Genomic DNA, 18971 nt, shown 5'->3' with positions numbered 1-18971 from the left:
TCGCTTTCTAAACAGCCTTTTCGCTGATGCCTTTTGAGTCGTCGTACCAGTCAAGCATATAGAATAATTCAAACGGGCAACTTCAAGCTAGGCTTAAAATATGGGTTTAGAATTTTATCATAGCGTATGTCATTTTTTCTAAGTACGGTGAATGCTAAGTGATTTCAAAGCAAAGTCATTTGCAATTTCATAAGTCAAAGATACATCGGTCAGATGAAACGTTACAGAAATATATTTGTGTAAGTGTGCAGCAAGACTATTGAATTAAATATCAACGATATTTGTTTTGAAATAAAGGCACCGGCAACCATTGAAGTTCCAAGAGGTACCGAAAGAATTACGGTAACAATTGTAGTGGTGCATCACTCGCCAATATATGCGGGCTAACCAAGAAGATAGAACAGTCAGCGTGATCAGGGATATAGCTTAAATAGACCTTAGAGGCAATGAATCTAACACGACTGAAGTTCTTGAAAAAAGTAATCAATCTTATTCTTGTTCGAATTCGATCTAGTGATTTAAAGGATCCGGTGATTGTCATTCAAAACCTCTCAAATTCTCTTTATTTCATCGATTGATTCTGTTATTCAATGAATATATGTTATATTATGTTATTTTCAATAAAACACTATAGGAAATGAATTCAAAACCTACCTCTTTTCTCAACAGACTGCGTTATTCTTATTTGAAGGGTGATAATGAGCAAAGCTGAAACTATACTGAGTTCGATTGTATCCACAGTTGGAGCAATCGCAATTACAATTTTAGCGTTGAAACTGGTTGGATTTCTACGAAAATTTTTTGTACGAGAAAGCTATGATCATGGTCTGAGATATGGACAACACACATGGGCCCTAATTACCGCACCAACGTCCACCACAGGGAGTGGATTTGCACTGCAACTCGCAAAACGGGGTTTTCATATTGTTCTTGTTGGTAGAGACATTGAAAAAATGCACAGACTGAGAGATTTAATAGTGTTGAAACATATGGTGAAGGTGAAGTAAAAACATATACCCGCTCTCTCATTTTAGTACAACAATACCATAGATCGATATATGCATCATAAAATATAATTCTGAGAATAAAAATATTAAATATTGTTAGATATATATATATATACATTGGGAATTTGCTAAAAAATATATATACCGGTAGCCATCGACACTAATATAAATTGTTTCCTTGGCTTGGAACGCCTATTAAAAGCACAAATCCTAAACGTTTTCAGAATTAGTTATAAGTTTCTGAATTAATCTACATAAGTCTAATAAAATGAGCAACATCCGACATTGTATCTATATTTATAGGTCCGAACAATTGTGGCTGATTTCCGCAAAGCATTTTCTCTACCCTTTTACAACGACATATTGCGACAAGTTGAAGATTTAGATGTTTCTATCGTTGTCAATGCGGTCGGATGCGCCGGATTGTCAGAAAAATTTCATCAAATGTCAGCAGAAAAAATAAGAGAGTGAGTTAAAGACGCCGACGAGTTAAATTGGGCTCCAATTTTATTTTATTTTTTTCTAAAAACACGCCGGAGAGCGCTACAATTTTACTATTTTAAACAAAAATTGTTTTATTATATTATTTTGATAGCTTCGTAAAAGCTTCTATAATAACCGCCAGCATAGCAAACATTAGTCGTTTTGTAGATTGTGACCTCGTACTTACAATATATCACCAGCACATAACGTGGAAGGTGGTAATGACATTTCCATGGTGTATATTCTTTCTGACTGGAATGTTGAATAATAATAACATCATAGATGATATATTAATATATTAGGGAGAGAATGGTTGTGTGGTTCAGTAATTAAACGGTAATTGCTGTATGTGTAATCGACTGGTACTAAATACTAATACTACGTGCCGAAGGCTTCATAAGTTTGCATTGCTATTAACCAATCATGAGGTATCAAAACCGAAAAAAATACCTTTTATGACTTTTCGAATGTGGTATGTATAGTATTTAATAATATCCCACCATTTTTTAAGATGCGCAGAATTATTATATTTTGATAATTTGTCAGTGTTCGCTTTTATTTAGGTTTTACCGTTTTGTAGCTACAACATGTGAAGAATGCAAATAACAGGACTTAATAGGTTTGCCAATATATTTCCAGGTGTCTTGTTGTAAATACGTTCGGTTGCGTGTTATTGTGTCAACAATTTCTTCCGAGACTTGTCCAGAGATTTCATCGAAGTGCAATCATCAACATTAGCAGCGAGAGCAATTCCGGGGATGGCAGTGTCGTCGGGATCAAAAGCATTTATTACGCAGTTTACAAGTGAGTTCTTGTGACTCTGAATAATCTATAAATAATTTTTATCCCTTCAACGCCTAGCTAATGCTCAAAGATATGATTTTTGTGTTCGTGTCTCTCAAAAATGATTTAACTGTTTAAGATGGTAGACTGGAATGGGAAAGCACACGGTATTTACTTTTTACAATCAATATCTATCTAAACAATTATTTAACTGTTATAGTCAGGCACTGAGGTCGGTAACGTAATATATAATACATGTAATTTTAACTTTATTTAAACTATGAACTGTTAATATAATGTCAATGTTATTTTCATCTCCGGTTCAACATTATTTGCCGCCATGAAATTCGACACTAGTATCATTCAGAAGATGGGAATAGCAACTGTGACGTCACATGCAACCCTTTTTATGAAGATTTCCTGAATGCTGCATTCGAAAAATAAAACTTTGCTCACCCCTTATGTAGTGAAACACCACTTATACATTGAATCACGAATACGGATCTGAGGTTGCGCGTTCTCCTGTCAGGAAATGAATGTTCCTCCAAATTTTTATACCGTCCGTCACGTGCGGTCAAGAACATTATATATATATATATATATATACGTTGATGAAAATGATATATTATCGAAGCATCGGCAAAATGAAATATCTGCCTATTGGTATCGTCACTTTTTCGACAGTATCGGTGTCCGCGAAAAAAGCGATACCGGTACATCTCTATTATATATATATATATCACCTGAATGGCTATATATATACATATGTATTATTAGTTAGCCGAATACAGATATGACATTGCTTATAAATGTATATATATATTATATTATATATGTGTATGGACAGGTGAATTGACTGCATATGCCTACAGTTCGCCGTATATGCATATCACGCCATCAACACCACTATTTATTCTAGAAAAAATAATATTTCGATCCCAATGTTAATATTGCTGAAGAATTTTCTTTGCGTTTAACTGTACAAATCATTCTCTGTTAGAACTGTTATATTTTTATTTTCCATAGTGGCCGCAGCGTACGAATACAGAGATAAAATTGACATTATGGCGACACAGCCGTTAGCCGTTAAGAAAAAGAGAACTGACGGGGAAGAAGGACGAAATTTGGTAAGTTGTGATGTCATCGCTTACAACCATATAGGTCGTACTCGTTCACATTCGTCAAATGTTTCTAAACGTACCGTTATATCACAATGTAATTTAGACTTTTGTAGGTTTCTGTCTGTGTAAGTGTGTAGGCTATACGCAATTACTTCTATATGTAGAAATCATAGAATAAGCATTTTTATTCGTCGTCTCAAGATTATCATCGACTCGGAAGCATTTGCATCTGCTTGCCTTCGTCAACTAGGACACACCAGCACAACATCAGGACATTGGATACATGCACTTCAATCCGGATTTTTCTGGATCTGGCCAAATGAATGGAAGCTCGCTGTCTGGGAAAAATTTATAATGCCTAAACATTTTGAAATGATCAAGGAACCAAGGCTCGTGTCCGCATCTACCCTACAATGAATAACGCAAAAAGATAAAAATTCCTAAAGTTTCTGCTTTAAACGATGCGCATGTAGGTCTGAGATATCAAGCTTAAACAAAAAGCTTTTCTATACACATTATAAAAAGTAGGCAAACTTTTATCGCTGCTTCATATCGATTGTAACATTTGTTGACGTTTCAGAAGTTATTGACAATAAGTCCCCCAATTAATAGGCCGATATTCCGAGCATATATATGTTTATGCCTATGCTTGCTTCAATATATTCAGTTAAAAACGACCACTTTTGTCACATATCTTCTAGTCATATGTATGGTAGATGAGAAATTTACAAAAGAGCATTATTGTAGGTATGAAGGGTTCGGTAATTTACTTACCCGAAAATCCTGAAAATGTTGGAATTGTAAGCACAATTTGGTATCAATATTCTGTTATCGTGAAAATGGGAAGTTGTCAGTGTAAACTATATGTCGTGTGGATGCATCAAATTATGAAATTGTGGGTGTTCTGGAAGTCTTAGAATACATATTTGATATCATCTGCTATGATGGACGTAAGTGTGCGCCGACGTTCACAGATAAACTGGATACGAATAAAATAAAGGAAGTCGAAGTCAATAAAAGAATGTTTAATTATAAACACTGATATTTGAAAAGAAATTGGAAATGCAATATAAAGAGAAATCACCTTTTGTGTTTATAAATACTCGGGGAATGAAAAATGTAGCAGTAGATAATGCTTAACAGAAGGCAGTGTACACAGTATTAAGTAAAATCCTTATACAAAATACACTGAACAGCACGTTATAAAAACAAACTTTAACGGGACTCAAATTAGTAGAATGAAGATCCAAATGCATCCATTCCTGATTATTGGATCAGATTATATATTCATTTTCTAAGCTATTTAATTTGGTCATGGCAATGAAAATTGTTTAGTTTGACAATGAATGAAAAAGTTGAGAAAAATATTTCTAAGAAATGAAATATCTATGGGCAGACAACGATAGTCACAATCTGAGCACAATAATTATTCATGTTCACTGAAATTCCGAAGGCTTCCCCAGTTTATGGATTAACAAGATGAAAAATGGCTTGTTTGAAAGAATATTTATTCGCTGATGACACGGAAACGAAACACCAATCCGGACTTTTGGTGAAACGCACATTACCAGGGTGACAGCCAGGCTTGTCCGTGGGAACGGGATTCCCATGGGAATGGGACAGCACACATTTGTATTTCCCATGAGACATGTGGGACACGAATCAACGGATGATTTTCGGGGAAATGATGCTAAAACACTTCGTTATGGACTTCGTGTCCATATATTTGAACATAGCTCTCTTGTTAGTTATAAAGAGCAAAATGTATTCAGCATTAACAATATACTTTGTGAAAGGGCTACATGTATAATAGTTATGAATTTAAAGTTAAGAAAGTCAGTAAATTTTGTTGTTTTGCATGTCTCTTCGTACATGCAGTCCTATTTAGTAGACGCTAAACCTAAATTTAACAATTTTTTATTGACTTGTATTCCAATGGGAATCCCATGGGATGGGACAGGCATAAATTGCTATGGGGTGGAATAGCAAAATATGTATCATGGACAAACCTGGTGACAGCATAACCCACGTGAGAAATTTTAACCAGATTGGCTCAGTAGTTTAGACGCTACAGCTAGACACAGAGACAGACAAAACGACCGACCACAGGGGTCTTCTAGTAAAATACTCTTAATAACGCTGGAAAAGGGTGATAATTCCAACATATTGACACTGGAGAGGGAATGAAATTTACAGTGTCAGTAACATCGAAATTCAGTTTGGTTTTCACAAAACATCCCAAGAATAATTAGTAAATCCGAATAATCCTATTTCATAACAGGTTTATGGAACAAACGTAAACAAATATATCCCAAAAGTCTAAAAACGCACATTATTGTAAGTAATGACACAATGGCAACCCACGCTGGTTCGTAGACTTGATTTTGTTCCAAAATTTCTTGATAAGCAACATAATAGGTACTGTTCTGTTCGGTCATCAAAATACCAGTACTGTTGCTATCGTATGTCGATATTGTGCCGTTGCTCATCTGATTTTTGCAAGATTGGAATGAGCTTAGCTTTGGGTCGCATCTGTAAAAGTGGAAAATTCTATTCAAACGTCAAGTAAAATGAAAAAAAAACTTTACTTATAATAAACCAACATACGGCACACACGGAGATTTTTTTATTGTTATATATCATAAGCACTTCGCAATGAATGCATTTCGTGCAGAGCAAATATTATTCACAATTATGTAAGATATACGTTAGTGCATCCATCATCAAATATACAGCACAAATATTGCAAAATTATGCACCGCATAAGGGTTTATCGTGTAATGTTACAAGTGGTTACCATGGAGGCGACCAACGTCACAGAGGATAACTTTGATGGGAAGGTAAGTACCGTGATGCTGAGTTAAAGTCGTTTGGTCGTATTCCGAATTACTGGTAACATACAGATTGATATTAATTGAAAAATATAAAAATACATAGGCTATGTTAAAGTACCGTATTGAGATAGGATGTGTATACCTATTGGACTAGCTACATAGGCAGGTAACTAAGGCTTGGAACAAAATCAATAAATTATGGATCGTTGAGTACCGGTATTCACGGAGATTTTAAAACAAAAGGAAAAGCTGATAATGATAATTAAATTCAAATCTGGTTGATAAGTGCCGGCCCCTGTAAAGCGTTATCTTCCCGATATTGAGAAAAGAGGGAACTATAAAACATTCGCCTATTTTGCTAATATTAGAATATGCTTTCACTTACATAATTCTGTTATCTGAATCAAACTCCAAATATAATCCCAGAGACCACGCATGAGTAATCGGTGATACATATTTGAACCATGTAAGCCACGTTGGAAGATTTTTAACGTAAAATCCGCCAACTAATAAGAATGACATCATCATTAGAACCGCCAACACGAGTCCGTGATCAAAATCTAGCGTTGCTGCACTAATGAACAATCCTAGAATATATGTATAAAGAAGAGTAAAATTATATCCAATTTTAATTAAATTATAGTGTTCAGTATACCTAATTAAGATTTTTTCGGTAAATTCGATTCAGTACATGGCTACGCCAGGCAAAACAGGAACAATTGTTATAAACCCGAAATTGAAGCAAAGATTTATCCAACCCCTCTGACTAATACACTGAGTAAGACAAGTATGAATGAGTCTTGAACATATGTTTTATTTCGAATCGCAGCTGATTTCTTCAAATTCAGGTTTAAAGGTTTAAAGATGTCAATTTAGACTTTGAACCCGCTGTGTGATATAGTTGGTTTGTGTTGTTCCAGCATCCTAACTAATTAACAAAATATTGTGTGCTCACCTAGTGACTGTGCCGCCAATGCCTGCGTTAATATCACAACTAAATATCCAAAAAATGTCCATGGGTGATTTAAACCGTTCAATCCGGCCATCCAATATGTTATAGTGGTGTATATGGTCGGCAGCATCAGAGTTAATGGCAATTCACTCGCTAGCTTAGCTAAATAATATGCTGATAGACGATACGATCCCGCCATCCTTTCCTTATTTATCACAGTACGTTCACTCGGAACTGGAAGGTAAAAATATTGATTATCAAATCAATTGCTAGAATGTGTTGGCATAATGTATCTAAGTACGTTTTATCGTAATTTTAATGTATTTAACAACCTTGCCTTGCAGTTGTGAAAAAGTCTGCAAAGAGAAAAAAAAAGTCACAAAACAGTTCTTTCCAACATTGGATTTCCAGAAAAAAATCTTTCTGCTTAGCTTCGAATGCCTATTAAATCCTTGGTAGCATATTATAACATCATAAAATCATTGGATAAATTCTAAAAAAATGGCTCACTTCGAAACTGAGACACCTTCAAACCAATACCTTTTATAGTTATTTCCTAATGTTACTCATTCACCAAGAGGCTTTGGCAACCAACGGTACGTTCAATGACGTATACTCTATTTTAATTGGTGAGGTAGAAATGTGGATAGATTCCACGAATATTGGATACAGTTAGAGGTCTTGCGTACAAAGTTTCGGTGATTTTACCACAATTTATAAACGCTTTAGGCATTATCGCATGTCAAACGTGATTTTGTGCCTAAATTTACATCTGAAAAGGAATCGTAACAACATGTGTACGTGCGTATTGGTGAGTAGGGATTCCAAAATAGTTTTCTGTAGTTTTGTTCAGAAACAAAAGACAAGCCAACTTGTACGCGGAGCAATCGTAAACAATCAACGTAATATTTTGCTGATCGATGCAGAAAGACTACGAGACTTGACAAATTACAAGCTTTTAGAATCCTGATCTGATGAAAGAAAAGAATGACTATAATCGCTATAATTCTTATAGTCTCAGGTTTTCTTGTCACTACATTCATCACTACTTTACTAAGAGATCAGTCACTTTCCTGTGCTTCCAAGTATGAGCAAATTATCTTATAAAAACTTAGTAGTTAGGAATTTTCTTTTGGATACTTACACAATTGTAAAACATCAAATAAAGGATCAAAGCTGCTGTAGAGTGTTGAGAAGAAATACTGAAAAGAATAAAAAAGATGATTAAATATAACCACACATTTTGCACCTGTTGACAAGCACTCTTTCTGGATTTAAAAAGTTCAAACACCGTTCCAGGGTGAATATTTTGGGAGGGTTGATTACAAAATAATTAGTGTTTCATGTTCCAGTAAATGGTTACGGCTATATTTATTTGGGGTATATAACGGCCTAAATAGTCCCAGCCCAGCTGGTAACCATGGTTATGATTTAGGCATCGTATTCTCTTTCTTCTCTCCTGAATACCTATAAAAATCATATCCTAGACTAATAGTTTCAACGATGTGAAATGTGGCATATAAGGAGTACCTAAAACAAGATATTCGAATATTCGAAAACAATGGTGATCCGCAAACTTACCAGGGCCGTTATGTCTCTGATTTTGTCTTCTGTTGGGAATCCAACTCCAATTTGAAACCACATCAGTCCAGCAATCAATGCGACACCAATACATTTGATAAACTTCAACTTTGAAAAGTATCGAGCTCTATGTAAAAAAACATATTATTTTAGACAATTTTGTGAAAAGTTATTAAAACTTAGTTCAACAAAAGCTCGATTTGTGCTGTTCACAAAGTTGTTTTTGAATAATACATTAAAAACACTACTCTGTGCAAAGTCAGATGTATAAATAAATCTTACTGAAGGGTCTCGATATCAAAGCATACAATGGTAAAATGAAAATTTAGAATTGTTTAAAACAGCTCAAGACAGTATGCAGTCAGTGTCAATGTGAGTTCAAACGATAAAATATATATCAAAACGGGGGAAATTTTGTAAGCTCGATGTAACAAATATTGGCATAAAACATCAAATGGTATTCACTTAATCTTTTAATGGCATTTAATGATTTATTTAAATTTCATCCCACTGATAAACCCATATTGTTTGCAAAATCAAATTGCCCATGTTGAATAAAATAAATAGGACCTAAAACCACGTCTGTCATGCATTTTCTTAAACGAATTGAATACGCACTTTCCTTGGATAAAACTTCGTTGAGTTAGAACACGCAGTTGCTTCCAAAAAGAAGTAGCCCACGTATGGCGTTTACGTGATTCGATTTCGTCTGTTTCCATGCTGCCTGATTCTGACGATTCACTGTCTGTGAGATTAACGTAAAAAAACATAGAAAATAAAAACCACACAAGAACAAATAACCATGTAGGTAGACGAAAGGTTAATCTTGTTTCGCGTTTCGAATGGTAAGATTTCAAAATTGATTCAATCATTTCCTTATATATGACATAATTTAAATATTTTACAAATCTCCTTACGATTGATCGATGAGTTGCGGTTAATGAAAAGATTTTTGATTTAGTGCGAGAGATATTATTTTAAGCAAACTTCTATGAAAGGGATAATGTTAATTAAAAACATCTAGCAAACTTGTACAAATTTCGGTTATTGGAATAAACACGCAAATTTTATCACAGTTTGTACTTGGAACTGACTCAAAATATTTATTCTTGCTTCTGTGTAATTATCGTTTTAAAAAACGGGTTGCTCTTGATCCTACCTCCCATAATATAATCTTGACGACTGCTATTTCTCAATGATCCATTGAGACTCCCGTTTCCAATTTTTTCCTCGTTGGTGATGAGCATTGCACTGCTTTCCTTTGTGGTTATTTCTATTTCGTTCGATGTATCACCTTGTTTCTCTCGTTCTACATCTGAATATAAAAAAGTATGATCATTCATAAAACATATCTGAATTTATTTTTTCAGTACCAAGAAAGCAATAAAAATTTATAAAATCATTTTAATAAATTCGTCAGCAATATATTCAAGGCTTTCATGTTTTGAAACCGAAATAAAGGCGGCGACAAAAATGAGGTGCCCCATTTACATTTAGGTATAATAAGCCCCACAGACGATTTGCTTCAATGACTTCATGTTGTTCTGAACATTACTTCGCAGTTGCAATTTTTAGATTCACTTTCTGTATAAGCGTCATTTTGGTATTTCACGTTACATAATTACTCAAAGTAAAGAGGAAAGAAAGTGCAATTCTCAGATGAAAAACAATACTAAAAAGCATCGGCCCAGAACGGGAGAACATTAACAACATCCAGCATGAAAACCCCTAGTATAACACCTTCTTTTAGCATATAAATATAAGCCCTATTTATCTCTCAGTGATGAAAATAGTGAAACAATAAAGACAAGGCTTATAAACATTAGGACAAACCGTTTAAGCATGGAAAAAATTTTCTTCTAAATTTTGAAAATAAGGACGGTATATGGAAGCCATGACTTCGCTGACTGTATTCACTGGCGTGCTGACTGTATTCACGATTCGTGATTACTAAACATAATACCAAATTAAATGCCAATGCATCTCTGCACATATTCCAAACACAGGTAGTATTCATCTGAGATGACAAATCAGTTATTCATGCATGAGTTGTTTAAGCACATTCCGTTTACAGCATGAAGATAAGTGGGGATTGTAAGCCACAGTAACATCATATGGCGTGCAAGATATAATGTAATGTTTTGAAAGTTACAGCTATACCTTCAATTGCTGATTTGCTGAGTGGTTTCCCTGTAAACGTACTTCGGCGGATTGGGCAGTCTTGATTTGTGAGACGAAGTTTGTTGGACGATGATATTATGCTATCAATCTCATCAGCTTCCAATTTCGTCATATCCACTGAAACGACAATTCAATTAAAAAGTTATGGTTTATTCTGCATTAGAGTATGGAGTGAGAGTGTTGCAACTTGCAAGTATACAGAACGGTCATATATAACTCATTCGTGAGAAAAAGAGACCAATAGGATTTGTATAGCTTTAATTTTACTTCACAAAATACAGTTAATTCATATACAATTTCCAACGTTAACTATAAACTACTTACATATGAAATCGGCAGGGTTATAATGTGGAATGTCACAAGAATGACCGAGTTCGGCAAAATGATCAAGTACGTCATTCGGTGAACCATAATACGCTATCTTTCCTTCCGTCAACAACAATATTGTATCGAAGAGAAAAAACATCTGGTAAATTAACACAAAACCATGATGGCATGTTACACATATCGCGAGAAAAATAGTAATAAATTAACATTTCACTTACACATTTCTATCAGGTAATTAACTCTCCCTACACGTAGGTTAATAAAGCTTTGCAAAGGAAAGTATTATACGCAGCATTCTAATGGGAAAAGCCTGATCTTCGCAGTTCGGTGAATAACCAACCTGTTTGTACAATGTGGTTGGGGTAGTGACCAATAGTCGAAACTCGACTAACTTGCTAGGTGGAGAAACGGAAAATCATCTTTGTATTTTTATTTGGAATAATGTGAGACTAGAAAGTTGTATCAAATGTAGGAAATTTGACATGAATGACAAAATTGCCCGAAAATGGTATAATTTTTTAAAACAAAAATCAATTCCGAACATACAAATTTCTACATAAGATTCAAGTATCAGTTGTATCAAATTTTGTTTAAATTGAAAGCTATGGTAATCTACTCCAATAACAGGTATAAGAAATGAGTTGAAGGGTCTACGAGTGAAGTATTCGAGAAAGTCTAAATTACTGCTATTCCAAAAATACCTGTGAAGAAGGTTGATGAACTGTCATCAATACGGTTTTGTTAGTTTTAACAGCATACTGTTTCAGCGTCCTAATAAGTCCGTAAGCTGTCGCACTATCCAAACCAGACGTCGGTTCCTGTGTCGCAAAAACGAACGATGTTAGACTATTTCCAGGCTAGTGCAATAGGCCTAAGTATAACTGATTTTAGGTTAGAATTTTCTTGAACCTATCAACATTTTACCCATTTTATTGTTTACTTTAAAATAGTTGCAATGTTCGATATTGAGATGATTCTTCAGTATCATAAAAACCCGGATTTATGATATTACGTAAAATTCAAGCTTTCAAATCCAATTTTACTGATCATTTAACTTATTAAACCCAAACTGTTTTCGTTAGGAAATTTGAATGTTTTCCTGACCGGTTTTATTTCCAACTGAAATCTACATTTCAGAGATATTTCCTGCAAATTTATCGAAAGTGAAAAGTTATACTCATACCCGACCGGTGCCATCAACCGGCGGTGGCGGTACGCTAACAAATTGTTTAAAATTTACTATCGTAAACCATGATTCAATGCTGCTGTCGTCAAATTTTGAATTTCATAATTAATTTTCTTCTGCATGTTATTGTAACATTTTTGTGGCAAGACAATGGTAATGTAAGCTGTTGAAATTGACTTTATAAAATACACAGTCTCTGAATCACTAATTTATACAAAGGTTCTTCATAATCACTGATATTACCTAAACATTTCATTTTTTATTACATAAACTGTGTCTAGTATATGAATTTTAACGACGCAATATACCGCCAGTCATATTCAATTTTCATTAAAAGTCTTTTTATTGAATATATCTCCAAAGAAGAATAACCATCGTCCAGTTGTTATGAACAAAATATAAATACTGGATTTGTTATGCAAGTTTATTAGGAAATGCATTTTTCAAAACGAACACCTGTCCGAACTTGTTTTAATTTGTCACTCGATTTCCGATAACATTCAGAATACATTTTGGGATAACAAGCAGTGCCTCTAAATATGCCCAATATGCCCCGGTGAATCACATATGTACTTTACCAACACTATACTTTATTTAAAAATACTTTTCGTTATGATGTACATCATTGATAAAATTTAGTCGCTCGTATATTATTTTATCGCAAATTATTGTTATTACTGTGTATGGATATTCGAAAATTTTCGCCAATGTATCGTTATTAACTAATATTGACGGAAATCCGCCACAATTCGTCATAACCCACATTCGTCTATCTATAGCATTCTTTTTTTTACATAAGCCATTTTTAATATTCGATTATTAATATTTTTTAATTGTGGCAATTTCGAAATACCTTTGTTGAGCAAATTTTAATTAATGGAACAATATACAATCTGATACGAAATTAGCTTGCATTAAGTAGGTAATTAAATTGAGTGAAATTAGGAAAAGGATAAGACAAATCTATAAAGAATATAACATCTCGAGCCATACATAATTCTTTTCAAACAAACAATTTTTAGGATTTTGAGGCTTAAAACTTGTGACGGATTAGTTTCATTTAATTTGGCTTATTCCAGAGTATTACTACTGGTGACAAATTTTTAAAAGACTTTATTAAGTATGTTGATTCCTGAGTTGCGTTTGTAGGGATTTCGGGATTAGTCGGAATTTATCGGAATTTATCGCTCCATCGTGCAACATACATTTTGTAATCGATTCAGACTCGGTGTTAACTCATATACAATATACTGTGAATAACATTGGTGCAACTGCAGGATGATATAATTTAGTTATAGTTATAGAATCATAGATAATTGTTTTTTCTGAAGAAGAGAGGTTCATCACAATGAGACGAAGGCAGAAAAAGCTTAAAATCTTCTACTTGGTTTTTTATATTTAACCCGGTATACCTGGATACCGTTCTATCAATCTTTAAACAGAAAAATTGGTCAAATTTTGAACATAAAATGAAATCAAATTTAAACTTTCATTGAAATTTTGTTACATTGATTTTACGAGAATCACCTTCATATTTGTGTTTTTTTTGGGGGGAAATTATAAAAATTTTATTAACTTACATCGAGCAATAAAACAGCAGGATCTGTCAACAATTCGTTTGCAATGTTTGCCCTTTTCTTTTCCCCTCCTGATAAACCCCGAATCATATTGTTGCCGATGACTGTAAAAAAGAAATTGCTCAGATGTTATTCACTAAATTTTAATTAAAATTTCAAAATTTATTTGCTCGAAAATATGATGTAGGTAAAGTGTTCCGTATTAACATGAAAAAAATTATTTCGCAATGTAATTTTGATCATTCGATTAGTGCAGGGGTTCCCAAATTGGCCTAAATCATTATTTGAAGACATGAGTTGTACTTTCGCAGTTCAAGTGACTTATTTTATCCAATCACAAATCACAATGCGTAATTACAAAAGCTCAAAAGCAAAAATGTACAATAGTACGCGAATACAAACATTAGGAAAAAACAACATTAATAACACACATCTTGATGTACTCAGTTTTTTGAAACTGTGCAATACTATGGGTATTGCAATCTTTTTCACAACACCCGTATGATAACGAGTCACCTTTTGCCTTCGACATATGTTTATAATTCAAATTCGTAACTGACTACCGTACAGTTACTTCACTCGTTACGTAGTATCGTTTGATAAAATAACGATGCAGAAGATGGAATCGCAACCCCAGAATTATCTATGTTCAGCAACGAATGGTTTCGATGCTCTGAATTAAGTCATTAGACTAAGAATTTTCGCAGCCAGGATTCTTCAAAAAAATTCGATTGTCAGAAACTCAACAAACGTTTATTCGCTCAATGGTATCACATTTAATTGAATTTATAGATCAATATTATGGAAGCGATTGCGAGTCCGAATTAAGATATAACCACCTGTTTGAAGCAATCATTCATATATGCAATTCGAAGCAGTTAAGCGCACCAGTAACTTGACAGCTCTACATGCTAACTCATTTAGAACTGAGCCTAACATAAAAATAGTCAGAATGCGGTATAATATGCGCCAGCAAGAAATAATGTGATACAACAACAGTCTTGTAACAGAGGAACTCACTTGTGTTCATGCAATTATCAATTTCCAGTTGGTCCACAATTTCTTTCACAATACCTTCTTTAACTTTCCGGGGCCATTTTTCAGAAAGTCGCAATTCAGCTGAAAACTAAATAAAACGGGGATTTTAATGTAAATATTTAAATTTTATTAAGGTAACATACTCTCAAGAGAATAGCAAACAAAATCAACAGCAATGGTTGTAACTTCGTCGGCCCCTACATGGACAAGTAATATTTCTAAGCTCTGTAGTGCGCAGACGAAAGATAAAATATGTTTCGTCCATTGGGAATACCAGAGATTTAAATTTTGAGATAATTTCCTCTTCACTCGAATTTATAATCGAGTGAATCGTAGCATATTTGCAAGCTAGACCAGGCTTTTGTGGTTATTGTTGCGTGGAGAGCACGATTGGAACACATTTGTGAGATGTTTGATACATATCATTCATAAAAATCGATAGCTTCAGCATGAACATGAAATACATTCTAAACATGAGTTGTAACTGCTTGGGAATGGAGCATTTCACAAAAAAATAATACAATTAACCTACAGAACTTGCAACATATTTGAGTATATTTGTTAAGTGACCGCACTCACCATCAAAGTTTGCCCCAATGTTAAATTCGCGAAAAAAATGTCATTTTGTAAAACATAACTTATTTTTCGTCTAGTTTGTTTTGTTAAAGGTTGTCCACCAATCCACGCCTTTCCACTATTCTGGTGTATTCGACCTCCAATGATGTTTAGCAACGTAGTTTTGCCAGAACCTGTTGCATAAAAAGTGAATAACATAATGACAAAAAAAATGAAAAAGTATGTTTTATGGCACTCAAAGGGAGAACTGTATCTTAATATGTACATAATGCGTAGGCCTATGTAAAGATATGTAAAGACCTCTTCAGAGTTGCATTTATCACCATGTACATAATAATAATGAACTGGATAAATAACATAATAATATGTATAAACGGCCAACTGATAAACATAATTTCCGAATGGCTTATATTTAATTACCTTGGTTTGAGTGCTAATAATGTTTTAATTCTATAAATCTGTTATCTCTTATTTAACCAAATATAATATCAGTTACGTAATACCTTATATAACATTTGTAATGAACAGAAATTTGGGAGCTCCCGTAGTATGTAAACCAGGTTAGGGTTAGGCCATAATTTCATTTTTCCTTATTTTAGTTCTATTATGAGTTCGGGGACTAGCCAAGTGACTCCCGTAGTATTTAACCCTAACCTGGTACACATACTACGTTCCGGTGTCCACCATATTGGTTCACACACTGTGGGGAACCAAAATTTGATGAGAGATATTTGTTTTCTACCAATACAAGTACGACACCTTATATATGACCAATGACCAATTACATTTTCAAGAAATTTCTATATAATGAGGTCGTTGATTTAAGGGAAAAAAAAGATAATGCCCAAAAAATCGGTTTCTTACCACTTGGCCCCATAACTGCAAACACTTTTCCTGGGTGGGCGCATCCGCTGACATCTTGAAGAATTTTTTTTCCTTTTAACGATAAATTTAAATGCTCAAACTTGAGCAGTTGTCCAGGTTGCGTTAGTCTTTGATCGCTGAAGCCGTCCGGAATCATCAACTCCAGGGTTGTGTCATTAGCATGACTCTCAGAAGAGAGATTGTTTGGTTTTGATGGCATATTCTATTCCAAATTGCACTTCCTATTTTTATGAGCGTGTTATAGATATAAACTATTAAATAACGGAATAAATAGATTAGACTGAAGGAAATATGTTCGGTATACTTCCATATTGACGACGGTTTTAGTAGCTCCTCTCTGCAAAATCCAACGGGAGGCAAATTTATGAAAGCACTTATCGACATAAAAGGATTAAAATTCATATACTCTCTCATATAAAAAATATATATCATTTATTGCATTCCAAACATACGCTAGATATCGATTAGGATTATATGCCGTATGGAAATGACAAGGTCGCTCGCTGGTCGGAAATGAGGTGAAGAACAGAAGAAAGGAGTTATTGCTCTATTCAGCGAATATGTGCTAGTGAAAATATTACGAAAGGATCAATAGACTCAAATCAGAATATTTCAGGTTGGGAATATTACCAATGAATGAGGTGGCCTAGACGAGTTATGGAATCCGCGAGAAAATTATAATTTGTAATAAGAATATACGATGATAATCGCTTATTTTATGACACCATGTCCCGTATAAATTCCCGACTGAGTGAGCAAAACGTGCAATTCATTCACGAAAAATCCAACAGTCGAACATATACGCAGATATCTACAACTTCTTCTAAACCTTCCGATTTGTTAGAAATAGTACAACCAAAATATTACTGAAACTATATTAACTTACGGTTAGGAAATAATATTGATCAGAATTACCATTAGGCCGCGTTCACTACTAATTGTGTAATATATATATATATATGTATAGCACGACAGCTGAGTTTATGAAAATGAATATCATGCAAGTGAGCACTGAGGTGAATATAAATATTCGGCGACCACTTAAAAATAAATCACCTAATCTCAAGCTATTTTTGTCAAAAGGCTGGCTGCTGCCCCGCAATTTGATCAAATTTTTCGGCATTCGGCCTTTAATTGAATACGCATAGGCTATCACGATCAAAAATAAGATTTTTCCAAATATAGCTCGAATTATAAACGACGAAACAATAATGAAAATGTTCACAGGCCACAGCAATTTCCCCATAGGGTCTTGTCAGTTGGTACCTTTGTACAAAGTACTACACTACTGTACTATGAGTTTTTTTTTTTTCATTTCGAGAAATGATTCAGAATACATATATTATTATATCTTTATAGAAAAATAGCATGTAAGTATATAAATTTGTAAACTTCTTATCATCTAACACTAATATAAACGCCCAATCACAGATGAGATTATAAAAGCATTTATATTCTCTTTCTTTAATAATGTTCACTTCACCATCTGCAGATGTGAACACTGCACCCCTTTTTTGAATTGTTCCATCTCAACCTTCCTGCTACTTTTATATCTCTACTCTTTGAAAAAGTCCAATCCTTTGTATTGAGAACACGACTCTAAAACGTACAATAGCTGCGAGATACATTCGCGGTTGCTGTTTGACGCAGAACAATATGTATGTCATTGTCTGATTACGAAAGACCCGAACACGCTTGAAAAATACATTGGTCCTACAATAAGGCTTCTATTGAAATATCTCATACAGTCATACATGATTTTTGCGAATAATCGATATGTATTGGTAGATCATGGTAAAACTATGCAATATTGAATTCACTCAAAAATGCTGAATCACCGCTGAAAAGAATGATCTAGTCAAACGGATATCATGGTTAAAATGTATAACTTGGTATTTCCAGAACAACAAGTCAGAAATATTAAATTGAATAGCGATAGTAAAAACATTATATTTATATCCAAGATTATTTTAACCTGAGTGCAGTGGTGGTCAAACATCTTTGAATGAGCAAAGTCAATTTTGGTCTCTTCAGTAATTCCTAGAAACGAAGCCTCTACTAACTTAGTATACAGGTACATGCATTTCAGTTACTTCTGTATGAAACCGTATCATCTGTCAAACAGAAATTTGAATACAACCTGGACATGTCCGAACAATGAACATGCAGGTGTCCGGAGTAAATTAGGCACATATGTTAATTTTACAATAACATATTTAAATAGATTATTCGACATTGAAACTAATTGTAAAGCAGATTTCTGTAAAATCAACTATTCGTATATGACCATGCATACTATATCAACTAAGTTCCAACCAAAAATTCTTACGACGGCCAGTTAGGTCCAATTTTATCTCAGTTCCACAATGTGCCGCAGCCTTCCTTTATAAAAACAAAAATTGCTAACGTCATGTTTTAAAACGTCGTTAAAACGATCTCA

The 18971-nt window shown here is 34.0% G+C and overlaps 1 protein-coding gene and 1 pseudogene across 2 annotated transcripts; one reads left to right on the top strand and one right to left on the bottom strand.

Annotated features, from left to right (window-relative positions):
- Positions 1 to 526: 526 nt before the first annotated feature.
- LOC120345861 (uncharacterized) lies at positions 527 to 4393 on the top strand (annotated as a pseudogene). Its single transcript, XR_013477648.1, has 5 exons — positions 527 to 998; positions 1311 to 1474; positions 2130 to 2294; positions 3300 to 3400; positions 3596 to 4393. The product of XR_013477648.1 is annotated as an uncharacterized LOC120345861 (transcript).
- An 11-nt stretch (positions 4394 to 4404) lies between these two features.
- LOC120345711 (uncharacterized) lies at positions 4405 to 16855 on the bottom strand. The gene is made up of 14 exons (XM_039415256.2): positions 16511 to 16855; positions 15650 to 15819; positions 15053 to 15158; positions 14036 to 14136; positions 11971 to 12087; positions 11267 to 11408; positions 10922 to 11059; positions 9921 to 10076; positions 9380 to 9506; positions 8762 to 8888; positions 8325 to 8382; positions 7184 to 7414; positions 6614 to 6815; positions 4405 to 5926 (listed from the first exon to the last, which is right to left on the bottom strand). Exons 1-14 carry the CDS (start codon positions 16728 to 16730, stop codon positions 5662 to 5664), a joined length of 2160 nt encoding a protein of 719 aa, XP_039271190.2. The 5' UTR covers positions 16731 to 16855; the 3' UTR covers positions 4405 to 5661.
- Between the last annotated feature and the right edge of the window lie 2116 nt (positions 16856 to 18971).

Source organism: Styela clava, chromosome 8 (genome assembly GCF_964204865.1).
Source record: "Styela clava chromosome 8, kaStyClav1.hap1.2, whole genome shotgun sequence".
Taxonomy (NCBI): domain Eukaryota; kingdom Metazoa; phylum Chordata; class Ascidiacea; order Stolidobranchia; family Styelidae; genus Styela; species Styela clava.
This window is presented reverse-complemented; position numbering and strand designations above follow the sequence as displayed.

Coding starts and splice junctions, on each gene's coding strand:
- LOC120345711 (XM_039415256.2), bottom strand. CDS start 16,730: ATGCCATCAAAACCAAACAATCTCTCTTCTGAGAGTCATGCTAATGAC. Junction 15,820..16,510: donor TGCAGTTATGGGGCCAAGTG/GTAAGAAACCGA, acceptor TTTATGCAACAG/GTTCTGGCAAAACTACGTTG. Junction 7,415..8,324: donor ATTTGATGTTTTACAATTGT/GTAAGTATCCAA, acceptor TTTACCTTCCAG/TTCCGAGTGAACGTACTGTG.